This window comes from Brachyhypopomus gauderio, chromosome 13 (genome assembly GCF_052324685.1).
Source record: "Brachyhypopomus gauderio isolate BG-103 chromosome 13, BGAUD_0.2, whole genome shotgun sequence".
Lineage (NCBI taxonomy): Eukaryota > Metazoa > Chordata > Actinopteri > Gymnotiformes > Hypopomidae > Brachyhypopomus > Brachyhypopomus gauderio.
This window is the reverse complement of record NC_135223.1, coordinates 2,276,208-2,291,968: the sequence shown is the minus strand read 5'-3', so window position 1 is coordinate 2,291,968 and position 15,761 is coordinate 2,276,208. Positions and strand designations below refer to the sequence as shown.

The 15,761-nt window shown below is 42.8% G+C and overlaps 1 protein-coding gene across 1 annotated transcript; it reads left to right on the top strand.

Annotated features, from left to right (window-relative positions):
- The first annotated feature begins 725 nt into the window (after nucleotides 1–725).
- On the top strand, nucleotides 726–7,142 carry LOC143473581 (carbonic anhydrase 1-like). Its single transcript, XM_076970649.1, has 7 exons — nucleotides 726–1,284; nucleotides 1,513–1,710; nucleotides 4,528–4,646; nucleotides 4,746–4,838; nucleotides 4,970–5,032; nucleotides 5,142–5,297; nucleotides 5,970–7,142. The coding sequence occupies exons 1-7, from the start codon at nucleotides 1,251–1,253 to the stop codon at nucleotides 6,087–6,089; spliced, it is 783 nt and encodes a 260-aa protein (XP_076826764.1). The 5' UTR covers nucleotides 726–1,250; the 3' UTR covers nucleotides 6,090–7,142.
- The last annotated feature ends 8,619 nt before the right edge of the window (nucleotides 7,143–15,761 follow it).

Genomic DNA, 15,761 nt, shown 5'->3' with positions numbered 1-15,761 from the left:
AATGTAAATGTGGTAGTAACTTGTTGTGTGCCCTTCAGCATCAATTATATCTCACAAGTCGACTTATTGTCTGCTTGGGCGTCCCACTCTCAGGTCATTGAGTTTCTGGGGTACAGAGTTATGAGCCTCTACACAGTGACTCAGCTGATCCCACAGGGTTTCTATGGGATTCAGGTGTGGAGAAAGTGTAGGTCGCTCCATTAAAGGAACCCCCGTCTCCAGCAGCCGCTCCGCAATGATGTGACCTTGATGAACTGGAACATTGTCGTCCATGAAGTTGAAATAAGGACTGTGTTGTTCATGCAGAGGCACAGTGACTGGATTAATGATGTTACTCAAGTAGTATAGGCTTGTCACAAAGTGTAGGGCAGTTATGTTTGCCCACACTAACACCACCACCATAAAAGTCTCATCTGATGACAGCAGTGGCTGGTGCATAGCTCTCTCCTTGATGTCTCCAACATCGTTGGTGGCAATCGTTTCTGCTGTTATTTCTAAGTCTTGTTAAAACCTTAATAACTCACGAAGGAGATGACCAACACGCGGCTATTCGTTTAAGAGTTTGAACTATTACTTCCACTAAAATTCCACTACACCGCCAGATGGCAACCATGGGCTTCGCTCGCACCGCATTCATTCCCCCCACCAAGCATGTTGATAAGCGAAAGAAAACTAGCAATTCAGTGCATCCATCATAAAATGCAACAACCCATTGGTGTATCAGTACACCGTATATCAGTGCAACGATGCAGAAATGCATTTTTGCATATATTTGAGCTTTTCGGCCTGCGGAATATCTTGTATAACTCAGAATGCAGCATTGCAGTCACAGTAGCGCATGCAGTGCTCTCCGTGCTTACTGCCGACGGGAGCCGGAGGAGTTAGACGGGCATTACCGGGGATTAAAATGCAGCAAGTTGCGCATTCTGACGGATGAAGCAGAGCGCGCGACGGCATCTCGGCGCTGTTGCATAGCAAGAGCGACATCTCGGGACTGTTAGAAAGAGAGAGATGCAGAGAGACTGAAAGAGGGAGAGAGAGCGAGATGTGTCATCGATCCTTTGCGCTAGTACCTCCTCCTGGTCGCATGTGTGCGATCGTATGTCCAAACCAACCAGCTTAACGAGAGCAGCGTTCAGGGGAGCGTATATAAACCCTGACGCGCCGGCTTGGCGATACTGGCGGTTTACGCACAGGTCCGACTCAAGCAATATCAGCCGCAAACGCCAAGAACCAGTAAAATTGTAACCATGTCTGGCGGATGGGGATACGCAGCGGACAACGGTGAGGCACACTGTGTTCTGTGTTCCTGCAAAGTCCGTTAACGTCGGCGCGTGCCGAGGACGAACCGCGTGCACCGTCCTGACTCCAGAAGCGCCCGCATACCTGCAGACGGGCTGCATCACTCCAGTTTGACATTGCCAGCGACATGTTCACCTTGGACACGCTACCAGATTCGTCCTGTATAAACCGAGATCGCGCTCTTTCATCAACGTCTCCTTCTCGTTGCAGGACCTGACAAATGGGTTGAAAACTTTCCGGTTGCGGGCGGACCGCGCCAGTCTCCTATCAACATAGTATCCGCCGAGGCTTCGTACGACCCTGCGCTGCAGCCGCTCACACTCGAGTACGACCCTTCATCCTCCCTCCACATCCTCAACAGCGGACACTCCTTTCAAGTAACGTTCGCCGACGACACGGACAGCTCAAGTTAGTGAACCTTTCCGTGATTTTCAAACGATTACCGGTATGTGTCGTGGCATCCGGTGGCTGCATTCGTTACATGCAACATCTCTGCTGTGCGCACCGGTAAAACCGTTTTATTTCATACGGTCGCCTGCTATTCTGGGATATTCTTAATTTAACACGAATGCAAAAACAATCAGTCCTGCATTTTCAGAATGACGACTGTCGTAAATGGGAAATGTCGAAACGGGAAGTAAAACAATAGGAGCATAAAGAAGTTCAGTGTAAAAAGTTCCCGGTGAACTTTTGACTCATTTCTCAGTTAAACATTAAACCCTGCAATGTGTGTGAAAGTGTCAGCCATCAGATGTTACACCAAAGTATTTTTTCAGTGCTCAGTCAGCCTGAGAAATCACACCCGCAAAGGTGTTAAGTGAAACATGACTTTTTCCACTGTAACGCGCCAGTTGCAAGTCGCGCGCACAGCACTGCAGTCTTATCTAATCGGCCCAGTGGTGGGACTGACCTGTTTGCAGCAAACCTACTCTGTGTTCATTTCTATAGCATGGAGAATAACGTGATTAAGGATTAGTCCTTAGTTCGTAATGAAAGCTTTTATCTAAAATTTAATTAGCATGCAAAGGGGATTTAGGCAGTGTATTGTCCGGGTAAAAATGCACTTTTGTGTGTTGGTACTACGCCGGTGGTTGTAGCTGCGGTGTTGCCCGATTCTCTAGAACTTGATTATTAGGGTTCACACACACAGTGTGGGAAACCTATTGTTATTGTCGGGTTTTTTCTTTCTTTCTTATTATTATTATTTTTCTACTGATAAAACGCATACTGCAGCCTAGACCGTAAGGCCCAGGGAGACCAAACTTGGCAGGATGGTGTAGTCTCTTTGCGAGACCGTGCTAAAGCACAGAGACCCACATTGGCCTGATGGTGGCGCTATAGCGCACCATTTTGCGTTTTGGTCCATATCTCCCAAACCGTATGGCCTAGAAACAAAATTCCACTTCAGGTGCATTCCTTGGCTTCAGACAAACAAAAAAGCCTCAAGAACCATTAAGCTCCGCCTACTTAGATTTTTTGCTAATTTGCATAATATGCAAAACCTACTTTTTTGTACTAGTCCCTGGTTTTTCATCGGATCACCACAACCTTGGTGTCAAAATATTCAGGAGAATCTCATTATCAACCTTGCTTAAAAACATTTTGAGATTTGCATACAGTCTGGTTGTCACATGTCAATCAATAGCTCCAAGGCGTGGCCAAATTTACTTAAACAGCCATATCTCAGCAACGCTTTGACGGATCTTCATAAAATTTTAACAGTTGTTAGGGCACATGACTCCGAGGTCATAGGTCAAAGCTGGCCACGATTGTCCAATAGGGGGCGCTATAACATGGGAAAAACTGTATCTCAGAAACCATTAGTCACATCAAGCCAAAACTTTACAGGCATCATCAGGGGCCCAAGTGATATCAAGACACACAATGATGACATCATCACTCAAAAAACATGGCCGCCATGAGCCAATTAATTTTTATTTGAATTAATTGGCCATTTGACAGACTTACCATTGGCCAAACAACTTGAAACCTCACCACTGTGCATATCTCAGGACTATGTGTCATGCTGTGCAGTTTTGAAACATTTGGCCACTAGGTGGCGCTATTTGTGAAAATCATGCATAACTCCTCCAAATTTTCACTTAGGAACATGCAACTTGTTTCTTTTTATTCCTTGCAGTAGACCTGACAACTTTGCAATTATAAGTCCTATTAAAAAATGCATACTTTTGTCACATTCATCAATTGTTTGAAAATAGCTATTTACAAACTAGTCATAGGAATTTGATCCAATTATGGAAAAATTGCTATGACCATAATCAGTAGACTCTGTAGGTAAAAACTGAGTAAAAAAATGTTGGATTTTTATTTTTCTGATTGGTCCATTTTCCCATTATATCATTGTGGCCATGCCATATATGACCTATATTGCTATAACTCATAAACCATGTATGCAATCAAGTCCCAATTTGAAAGGCTTTTTTATCCTGAAGTCCTTGTGAGGTATGCCAAGTTTGGTTCAAATTGGCCTGTCGGGGGCGCTACAGTACCCAAAAACCTAAGAAAACATAAAAACACATGCAGCAATCTTGTTATGCAGAATACAGACAAGTAATTGGTCTTGTATGATCCAGATCAATAAGTTCTATAACATTGCAATTGCATCTTATAACAAAAAGTGCACTGCCTGACCAGAAATGAACCTTTTAATTCACCAAAATGTCATATTGCATTACTGAGATTAATGAGATATCAGTATGGTAGTACTTGGGCTCCATCTAGTGGCCAAACATCGGAACGGACTGAAAACTATTTCTCACATGAAATACCACACAAACACACACACAAAGCTGATCTCAGCATGTGATTTAGTTCTGTGATTTGAATCATTTTGCCAATACAAATTATTTTGATCCTTTTGGGCCTTTAGTGCCCCAATTGAACATTTTTTTGCACATTGATTTATTTGTGCATTTTTTCCACTCAAACAGCTTCTTTTGGGTCTAAAGAACCTATTGGGTCTATTGCCTATTGAAGCCAAGTGGCCTATTCGTGTGTGAACCCGCCAATTGCCGCTTGCGGCTATATTTTATTTATTTGTTTTTATTGTGGCTTGTTGCCACTTTGCTAGGTATAACCATGGCGTGCAGGCGGCTGGGTATCTTTTGACAACTTCGTGCGTGATGCATGATGCTAAACTGGGTGTTTTTTTTCAGCACGTGCCTCTCTTTTACCTTCCCTTTCTGAATCGCGCTCTCTCCTCAGCTCTGACGGGAGGCCCGGTCTCTGGCACCTACAGGCTGAAGCAGTTCCACTTCCACTGGGGTTCCAGCGACCACAAGGGCTCGGAGCACACGGTGGACAGCAGAGTGTACCCCGCTGAAGTATGCACCCTCCAGATCTCAGTGCTGCACTGGTAGGGGGATCAGGGGTGTGGGATCAGTGTCTGTAATTTGGGGATAAAACATCTGATTTGTCTTCAGCTTCATTTAGTACATTGGAACACCAGATATCCCAGCTTCAGTGAGGCCGCCAGCAAGCCAGATGGCCTGGCCGTTGTGGGAGTCTTCCTGGAGGTTTGTGTACCTGCAAGTGCTCTGTTGCTTTACTGTAAAAGAACTTGGTGAGATTTTTTGTGTTTAACTGCGTGAGTGTCTATGAGCATACCCTTGATCATAATGTACATGTTCGTTTTTACATTAATCAGATCGGCGATGACAACCCAGAGCTCCAGAAAGTTCTTGATGCACTGGGTTCCATTCAGGCAAAGGCAAGTTCTTCTGAATTTTTAATGAATGACTTTTATTTTCTGAAGGATTGAACAGATTGAGCCTGAAACTCCCAGTCATACCTTTCTGTCTTTTTGGTTCTGGCAACAGGGCAAGCAGACTTCATTTGCAGACTTTGACCCATCCACACTGCTTCCAGACTGTCTAGACTACTGGACATATGACGGCTCCTTGACCACACCCCCTCTCCTGGAGAGTGTCACGTGGATTGTCTGCAAGCATCCAATCAGCGTTAGCTCTGTCCAGGTTTGACTCGTTTATAAATGAGTGAAGTTATTGGTGTATGGAATAGTGCTAATCATTAATTCTCATGTGTTCCCCTTAAAGTAAGTAAGAAAGAAAGAAGACAGACACACATCAATATCTGTGATTGTTCAAAACCTTTTATTGTTCTAAAATTGGGTACACTGAGGTAAACACACCTGGATGGAGTAATGTTATGGTTACACACTAGACAGACTTTGGGACATGTAATTGGACTCATTGTGTTCTCTTCAAACGTTTCAAACGTGGTTTCCTCGTAGAAAAGGTCACTGACAATTATGAACTAGTCGAACAGTAACAGACAGCTAAAGGTTCTGGAATGGAACAGTGGAATATGAAACTATTTACTCAAAATATTTGCTTAAATTCACATGGAAGTGAATGAAATGCATTTGCTGTGAATGCTTCTATTCACAACCAGGTTTCCCAATGTTATTGTGGCACTCAATATCATTTTAAATGAGAGAGTGTTCAGTGCAAAACATCCTGTACCAGTTAAAGATTATATTTGATTACAGTTAAAATAATGAATACTTATATCAACTCTCCAAGTGTTATCAGCACCCTCTGCACTATGCCGTTTTAGACACGTAAGTGACGTAAACAGGTGCTGAACTTCTCCAACTCTCTCCTTTCTCTCTCTCCAACACACAGATGGAGGAATTCCGTAGCCTGCTCTTCTCAGCAGAGGGGGAACCCGAATGCTGCATGGTGGACAACTACCGCCCCCCACAGCCTCTAAAAGGTCGCGCGGTCCGCGCCTCTTTCAAATAAGACGGGGCCCCGAGACCCTCACCCCTTGCCCCTCTCACTGTAGTGAACCTTGCGTGCTTCAGTAGACACAGATGGAGCACACACTCCTGCCACTTTATCGTTCTACACCAGACCCCGGTGCCCTCAACACGTCGGCTGAAGTTCTCGCTGCGTCGGTGCTGGCGTGACCTTGATCCCAGTTGCTGTCTACCGCTGTCATGGCTGGTGGTTCCTCCACGGTCCTAAAAAGAAGACCGAGTGACTTCTCATTCGGCGCTCTGCACACCCCGATCCCGCTTCCCATAGGCTATGCAAAAACACCCCCGTATCTCTCCAGTGCAGTGGGGCGTGGGCAGACGGCCTCGCACACGGGCCTAGGGGCCCCGGGGCCAGGTGAACGTCTGGCCATCTGTGACGGCTGCCTCCCACAATGCCCGGTTGTAATCTCCCTCTGCCTGCCTCAGGATCACTGCAGCTTAGCGAAACTTAGCACGGACAGCCATTATGGCAGAGTGACCTCGAAATCTCCTCTGATACACACACACACACACACACACACACACACACACACACACACACACACACTCATGGTACAGTACATCCAGGCTTACTGAGAAGCGCATGTACACCTCTAATACCTGCAGAGGATACTGCAGAGGAGATTTTCAGTAGTCCTAATTCTAACACTTAAACATCGAATCATCACAGCAATTTATCTGTTTTGCATTAGGCATAATCTCCAATAGTGCTAATGGAATTGCGATCTTAGAATGGGAGCTTAGTGCGGGTTTATGTTGAATAATTCCATAAAGATATTTATGAACTGATTTCCTAAATTAGCTGTATGATGTGCACATGAAGGATGCGTTTTAAACCTCATCTCTTTACATGAAATCAAGGGACCAGAAAATTGCATCTTTTGTGTTTCTGTGAAAATGAGTGAATGAAATGGAAATTGTTAGATGTGTTATGTACATTATATTAAATTTTTGTTTAGGTTATATAAGGACTACACACTGCTATCTGCTATTTTGGAAAAAAATAAATGATATTTTAATTAAACATATTATATGACTCATGTTTTTAATGTCATGTTTTGTGTACTTACAACTATAGTAAGCCAGCAAACCATCAATAATATTAATTTGTTTTCATGTAAAATATAGTTTATTATATGACTATTATGTGACTCATAACTCATAACACTCATAACTGACTTTTCCACTTGAATGTAGTATAAAACCTCTTACCTGTTATTCAAGTTCTGAATAACTTGAGGCTTTGTTTATATAGGCAAAATGCTAGCTATAATTCACAAGCAAGTTGTTAATGTCACAAATTTAAGGAGCCACTCTGTCTAAGCCCTTTATAGTAACAGTGATCTGCTGGAATTCATTGATTGTTGATGATACCCACAAATCTTGATGCATTCTTATTATTCGCTATAAACTGACTCTGGATCAGTCACATGATCTACAGCCTTAAGTCACATGATCTTCAGCCTTCATGTAATCTCTGCCTCAGATCTCCCTAATGCTGGTGTTGTGCTAACATAACACGGAGTGACAGAGCAGACTGGATCAGCCAGCCTGAATGGAGCCCGTAGCAGTGAGACCACGCTGACGCAGGCACTACCCTCTCCGGAGACAGAACCACCACAGTCAGCACTAACTCTGTTAAAGTCTTTCTTCCTGGTCCAGACAGACAGAGCACACACACACACACGCACACACACATATGGATATACTTATATCTAAATCTGAAGAATGTTGTAGGAGAGTAACTACATTGTACTGTAAAGAAGCAAAAATTGCAGAGAAACACAAGGTTTCAGAATGTTTTGGTGATGCTTTCATGCTAGTTATTTCAGTATATATAACAAGTCTTTTATAATAGCTAAATTAATTGAAGATTATTGTCTGGACTTTCTTTTTCTAACAGACTTGGCTTGATATCAATGGAGCAATAGTGCTATATGAAGCTTCGCCTCCCGACTTTAACTATTTTAATGTCTCTAGAGTAAATAAGAGAGGTGGTGGTGTTGCATGTTTTTACCATAAAGCATTCCATTGTAAGCAGATCTCATTAGGGGAACATCCTACGTTTGAATATCTGGCAGTACAACTCAATAGTACTTATTCAGTTCTTTTGATTGTTATCTATCATCCTCCCAGACTACATACAGATCAATATTCACATAGATATATCCACAAATCCAATCACTTCAGAATTCATCTCATACAGCATGTATCAGGCCCAACTCATAAGCACGGCCACATTTTAGATTTGATAATTTCTAAACGCATAGAGGGTAATAATACTGAAATTACTGATGTTGCAATCTCTGATCATTTTGGTGTATTTTTCAGTACGTCATTATCTATTAGAACATTTAGTGAAAAGCACACAATAACCAAGCATTATCTCAGTGCTGGCAGTGCCGTGGCCTTCACAGACATGATACAGTCCCTCCCTCCTCTCTCAGAAAATGGGAGTTAGAAACATTCACACACATAGTTAGGAACTGTATTGATGCTGTGGCACCAAAGGTACCGGCAACTAAAATTATATCTGGTAAAATTAAGATGCCCTGGAGAAACACCATCTATTGTAAAATTTAGGCAAAGCTGAGAGACCTTGGCGAAGGTCAAAATTGCAAGTACATTTTGATATTTATAAAACAACATTGCAGAATTACAACAGTGAAGTGAAATCAGCAAGGAAAAACTACTTCTCTACCTTAATCGATTCATCTAAAAATAACTCAGCTGTCCTGTTCAGAAGTATAGATCAGCTAGTAAACCCCACCTCCTGTGTCTTCCCTGAAACTGTTTCAGTTGAAAAATGTGATGAGTTTGTGAAAAATGTGAATATTCTTTAGGGACAGGATTACTAGTATAAGGCAGGACATAGCAATTTTAGCTAATGAAGTTCTAACGATTGTTAATCAGTCTCTGCAACTGGGAGAATTCAGAGGTGTCAATTCCAGGTTCAGAAAGTAAAAGTCCTCACCAGGATTTTGCTCAGGCTTCCTGGATTGTGTTGATTCCACTAATTTTACCTGGATTGCACTAATTAGAAAATCTAGCAAATTTGAGCAAAATCCTGGTGAGGACCTTTACTTTCTGAACCTGGAATTGACACCTCTGCTAATATTCTTAAAACTGCAATGGTTAAACCACTATTAAAGAACAGAAATCTTGATCCCAAAATTCTCAATAATTATCAACCTATATCTAACCATTCCTTTCTTAGCAAAATCATCGAAAAAGTTGTATCAATCCAGTTGATCATGTCAAAGTAAATCAAATAAATGACACTTCAGAGTTCTCCACAGCATTGAAACAGCACTAGTTAAGGTAGTAAATTACCTGAGATTGAATAAGGGTGCAGGCAAATTCTCAGTCCTTGTTCTGTTAGATTTAAGTGCCGCTTTTGATAATGTTGATCATGAAATACTTCTTGATGGACTACAGAGCTGGGTAGGCCTTAGTGGCTTAGTCTTAGAATGGTTTAGATCAGGCGTACTCAACTAAATTTGTTCGCGGTACAATTTTGGCAGATACCTGTGTGACCCGAGGTCCGGTGCGGGCGGGGGTGGCTAACGTAAGTTTTTTTTGGGGGGGGGGGGTGTTTTGGCGAACGTAAGTTGTTGAGCGGGGGTGGCGAACGTAACACTCGTGACGGAGTGTTTTTTCAATAGCCCTGAAATAAATGCAACGGTTTTGTTTTGGTCCGTATCCAGTTAATCAGGAATGAGATTGGGTCCGGACAGGACTGCGTTCGGGTCCGGATCCGGACCGCGGTCCGCCAGTTGAGTACCCCTGGTTTAGATCGTATCTAAGTGGGTGTGATTACTATGTTGCATTAGGTACCTCTTCAAAAAAATCAAGTCAAAAAATAACTTGTGGCGTCCCCCAAGGATCAATTCTTGGGCCGTTACTGTTCAACCTATATATGCTTCCATTACCACATATCATTAACAACCATGGTATTAGTTATCATCAATAAACAGATGATACTCAACTTTACATTTCTCTAGAACCCAAAGCCCTAAAATCAATTTGCTCACTGTTTGATTGTACAGATTATGGATGTCTGACAATTTTCTGCAATTAAATAAAGAAAAGACAGAGGTTCTTGTTCTTGGTAGTGATTCGCAAAGGAATGATGTCCAGACTTATTTAAATCAAATGAATCTGAATGCCAAACAATATGTTGAGAACCTGGGCGTCACCTTTAATAATGAGCTCAGCTTTAAATCACACATCATGACTACATGTAAGACAGCTTATTTTCATCTTCGATGAAATATTTCTCACCTACAGCGAGTTCAGAATGCTGCTGCAAGGGTTCTGACCCACAGGAGAAAGAGAGATCATATTACACCTGCACTCCACTCACTGCACTGGTTACCTGTCAGCTTTAGAATAGATTTTAAGGTTCTAGTCATGGTTTTTAAATGTCTTCATGGTCTTGCTCCTCTTTACCTCAGTGAAATTATGGTTAGATATGTTCCAGTCAGGTCTCTCAGGTCTTCAAACAGTAATCTACTGATGATTCCTAAAAGCCGAATAAAGATTGTTGAGGGTGCTTTTAGCCACTATGGCCCAAAGCTCTGGAACTCTCTTCCTGAAGAGCTCAGAGGCATTTCATCCCTGCACAGCTTCAAGAAGAGTCTCAAAACCTTCCTGTTTAGTTAAGAAAACCTTCCTGCTTTTAGTTAAGAAACTAACTTTGTTCTATCTTATTTACTTTATGTTGTCTATTATTTTATAACTTGTCACTTTATTACATTATTTTGTGTTTGTTTCCTTTTTATCTTTAATTTCTTTTGATATTTTCTTTTTGTCTTATCTTTGCTTCCTTTTAATGTTTATTTTTTAAGTATTCTGTAAAGCACTTGAGTTGCATGTAGGTGCTATACAAATAAAGATTATTATTATTATATATATAAAACACTGACGTGTAGCACATCTGTAGCTGATGCAGTCAACAGTACCACCGTTAGTACCATCCTGGAAGACTCTGATCTGTTTATGTATAATATTAGCAACAGTGTTTTATTTATAGTCATCAGCAACGGAATTCTTGTCTTAACAGTAGATTTTTTGTAGATCAGCACATCATTCTCTGAACAGGTAAAACATGAGCATAGGCATGACGCCCTCAGGAAATCTACAAGTATGAACATATTCACACGTTTACATAAAATTATGGAGAGCTTCATTCACACTGCACAGGCGTTCGAGTCTTAGTAGCTGTGAGTAAGAGAAGGAGGTCTGGGAAAAGCTGTACTGTAAATATGAATGAGAACCCAGGAATCAGGTTTATAATGGATGGTGGTATTTTCAGACTTCACTGAGATGAGGTTATCCTCATATTATATGATATGCTATATTCCATATATATTCCAGAGCTGGAACGTGGGGAAAGAATAAATAAACAGTTCTTCAAATATGTTGGAGTTGGAGTTGCACGTAGCAGTTCCAAAAATGTCATGAGTGTAACTCAGAAATACTAAGTGTGCAGGACCAGTACAAGGGTCAAAAAACCCTGCAGGCGTTAAAGAGCAATTCATCTGCCTCAGAACACGAGGTAGACAGAGGTGCCCATGGAGACACCTGCTCCTTCTCTGGGAGAATCTTCAGAGTCCACAGCAGCAGAGGAGGTGTCCTCACTGTTCTGAGGTGCTACTCTCCCTGTAGAGGTCATCCTCACTGTACTCTTCAGTGTCCTCACTGTCCTCCTCACTGTACTCTTCAGTGTCCTCCTCACTGTACTCTTCAGTTTCCTCCTCACTGTACTCTTCAGTGTCCTTCTCACTGTCCTCACTGTACTCTTCACTGTCCTCCTCACTGTACTCTTCAGTGTCCTCCTCAGTGCTCCAGGGACTCTGGAGTCCGACCTGCACTACCTGCTGCAGAGGATGACTGGAGGGGCGTGAGATTATTCCCCCTCTTTTCTCTTTTACCCTTCTTTTTTCTCTTTGTTGGTCAGGTAGGATCCCATGGGGCAGTCATGGTCTGGTGGTTAGGGAACTGGTCTTGTGAGGGTCATAGGTTTGATTCCCAGGCCTGAGGCCATGACTGAGGTGCCCTTGAGCAAGGCACCTAAAGCTGGGCGTACACTGTACGATATTTTAAATCGTGTACTCAGCTCCAGCTCAAACTGTACGACTAAATCGCAGGGTTTAAAAGTTCACAGCTCACGATTCATATACTCACACTATACGACCCGACGCTCTCATGCGATCTCACGAGGAGCGATTTGAATTTCAAACATGTTTGATATTCTTGCGACGCCGCGATTTCTGATCGGGAGTTGGTCGTGAGGTGTGAATCGCTCCTCGTTTACCTGTGTAAACTATACGATGCACGACACGCGATTGAGCCGAAACTCAGCCCGATCGAAAAATAGTCGCACGAGTGAAAAATCGGCTGAAAATGGGCCAAAAATCGCACAGTGTACGCCCAGCTTAACTTTCAAGAATGTACATGGAAAACACATGGAGTGAAAAACCAACAACCGCAAAGGTAGATTCGAGAGTTTAAATATAGAAAAATAAGGTGTGACTCAAATATGTGGCACATCACACACGAGTATGACAAACACACACACACACACACACACACACACACACACACACACACACACACACACACACACACACACACGACATACATTAATTAGACACATGAGGCAGAGGAGTGGCGGGGAAGGGGCTGGTACTGTAGTCAGTTCCTTAGCTGATTCCTTAATCCCATGTTAGCCAACGCTCCATCTAAACATGGACAAGCTACAGATGCTACTTTTGAGAATGATCATAGCAGATTAAGCTTGCTAAGTTTGTCTTTGCTGACACCAGACCTGAGGAAATGGAAGCATATAGCTTTAAAACATGCAGGAGGGGATAAGCAACATCAGATGTGTGTTACGCAAGACTGACCCCAGACCAGCTGCGCCTGCTGTACATCAGACCGGCCAAAGTACCAAAGTACACGTAGAACCTGCACCCACACATCAGCATTTTAAATATACTGTTTGCACACAAGTCCATAATGAACCTAATTAGAATGCAATCACAGATTTAGGGACCCTAGGGCTTTGATATCTACAGACGTCCCCCCACTTCACCACCCTGGTCAGCCTGGAGTCCTTTTTACAGTTTAAAGCTCAGACAACCACCAACTGCAGAACTGGTCACCTTGCACACTTTCCTTGGCAGTATGTTGCCCTATGACCTTTTCATACCAAGAGCTTTTTAAAGTGCTTGCCATATACTACCACATCTGTACTAACTTCTGTTTTGCTGTTTCACAGTTTCCTCAGAGTTAAATCCAACACTGATAATGTTCAAAGGTCAATACAGAAAATAACCCCCACATCACATTTTAGTGAAACAGCTGCTATGGAATAATGAAAGGCCAGCGGTAACTTAGAGAAAGGCGAGAAGAAAACATGAAACCTGAGGCCTGATTTTTTAAGCTCCTTTGGATTCTTCTAAAGCTCGTGTCCCCCACTATTGGAGAACACACACCCAAACTAAGCTTTTTACTTCTAAAAATTCCATCAACCTACACCATCAACCTACACCATCAACCTACACCATCAACCTACCCCAACAACCTACACCATCAACCTACACCATCAACCTACCCCATCAACCTACACCATCAGCATACCCCCTCAGCCTACCCTATTAGCATACTCCATCAGACAGCACCATTAAAAGGCTCGTTCCTCATTTACTTTTCATTACCTAGAGGAAACAGCTTTAAAGTTCAGTGTCACATTGTACGATATGGGCTGCACATCTGCGAATGTTATTTCCCTCTGGGATTATTCTGTGTGCACATGTGCAGTATGAAACCACTTGTCATGCTGGTTACTGTGCTGTGACCTCAAACAATGTTCTCCATTTCCCCACAATGGCCTACTGTAAATAATTCAAATTCTTGTCTAATATATAAACTATAGGCCATGATTTAGTGCACCAGCTGAGCTTGAAGTGGAGTTCGGTCATCGCAGAATTTTGAGTATCTGTCATTTGGGATTATAAGAAGGAGTTATATAGGGGAATTCGTAAAGGGTGTGTCTCGGACTTGTGCAGAAATGTGTAGTGTTGATTTCCAAGTGCATGAGTGGTTTCTAAGTTAGTGTTAGATATCAATAAAGAGATACATGTGTAATTCACATAATTAGACATGATTAGGCACAATTTCAAAATTTTCATACCAGTGCTAAATGTTCTAGCCTTCACAAGATTTAAAATTCAAATATTATTGATCAACTGGATACTTTGAGAATTTGAATACACTTTCCTAAAATTTTGCTATTTTGTGCCGTAATCTGGAAAAGTTACTAGCATTTCGAGTTAGGGAATATTCCAAGGTTCAGTAACCTTCAATGAAACTGATATCGACTGTGTTGACCACTGACTGGACTTTCAGATGGGAAGCCAGTAAAGATGGCATGGGAAACCCATTCCAAAGACCCCCCCCCCCCCCATGTAGCATTTCCCTTTTTAGACTTAGTGCTTTGCTGGTTACCAGACTGTCCAACACACCACACTCGAGGATCTGTGCACCTTCTCTGGTGTGTGTAGATCTGTGCTCCTTCTCTGGTGTGTGTAGATCTGTGCTCCTTTTCTGGTGTGTGTAGATCTGTGCTCCTTCTCTGGTGTGTGTAGATCTGTGCTCCTTCTCTGGTGTGTGTAGACCTGGATCTGTGCTCCTTCTTTGGTGTGTGTAGATCTGTGCTCCTTCTCTGGTGTGTGTAGACCTGGATCTGTGCTCCTTCTTTGGTGTGTGTAGATCTGTGCTCCTTCTTTGGTGTGTGTAGACCTGGTTTCCCGCTGAGTTTACTTTATATCTAGGGCACTTGGCTGATTTTATTTAGAGCAACTTATATGTTTATCAGTTTGATAGTATGTGTGTTTCCTGGGAATCAACCCAATAATCTCCGTGTAATTAGCATATTTCTCTCTCTGCTCCACCAGATGAACTACAGCTGTACACATGCAACAGAATTTAAACAACAAGGGTAGAGATCCCAAAGAGATCCCAAAGAGATCCAATGACATCTTATAGCAAATTAAATAACTAACATATTATGCCACACATTTTCATATCACATCCAGTTTGACCTCCACTCACATACATGAGGTGCACTGAGTCCAGATGTCTCTCATGAGAACGGGGGTGGTCGTCATGGTGTTAGCACAGATGTCCGCGAGGAGCCAAACAACTAAAGCCCCGGGGCAGCTTGGGTTCATAGCGGAGAGTCCTGCCCCACATGCCACAGCCACACAGGGTCCGGGTCATTCGGTCCTCCCTTGACAGAACAGGCACACTGCAGCTACAAACGAGTGTGTGTCCTGAGGACGCTGGGATTCACTCAAGCGTGTGGATAGAGCAGCATGTGCAGGCTGATGGAAACACACACGCGCACACACACACACACACACACACACACACACACACACACACACACACACACACACACACACAGCATGTGCTAATTAAAGCAAATCTGCCATGGAGAAGCCAATAAACCGGACTGGGCTCCTCTTCATGAACCACGAGCAGCTGCCATCAGTGAAGGACAGATATGTCTCCTGCTTCACTGCGGCGTCCGGACCTGCTGCTACATCCAGAGCTGTCGCTGTGTCAGCGGAGACACAGAGAAGGT

What these genes read in the sequence shown, in the direction of transcription:
- LOC143473581 (XM_076970649.1), top strand. Translation starts at nt 1,251, where the DNA reads ATGTCTGGCGGATGGGGATACGCAGCGGACAACG. An exon ending in GGGATACGCAGCGGACAACG is followed by an intron (nt 1,285 to 1,512) that starts GTGAGGCACACT and finishes TTCTCGTTGCAG; the next exon opens with GACCTGACAAATGGGTTGAA. An exon ending in GCAGAGTGTACCCCGCTGAA is followed by an intron (nt 4,647 to 4,745) that starts GTATGCACCCTC and finishes ATTTGTCTTCAG; the next exon opens with CTTCATTTAGTACATTGGAA.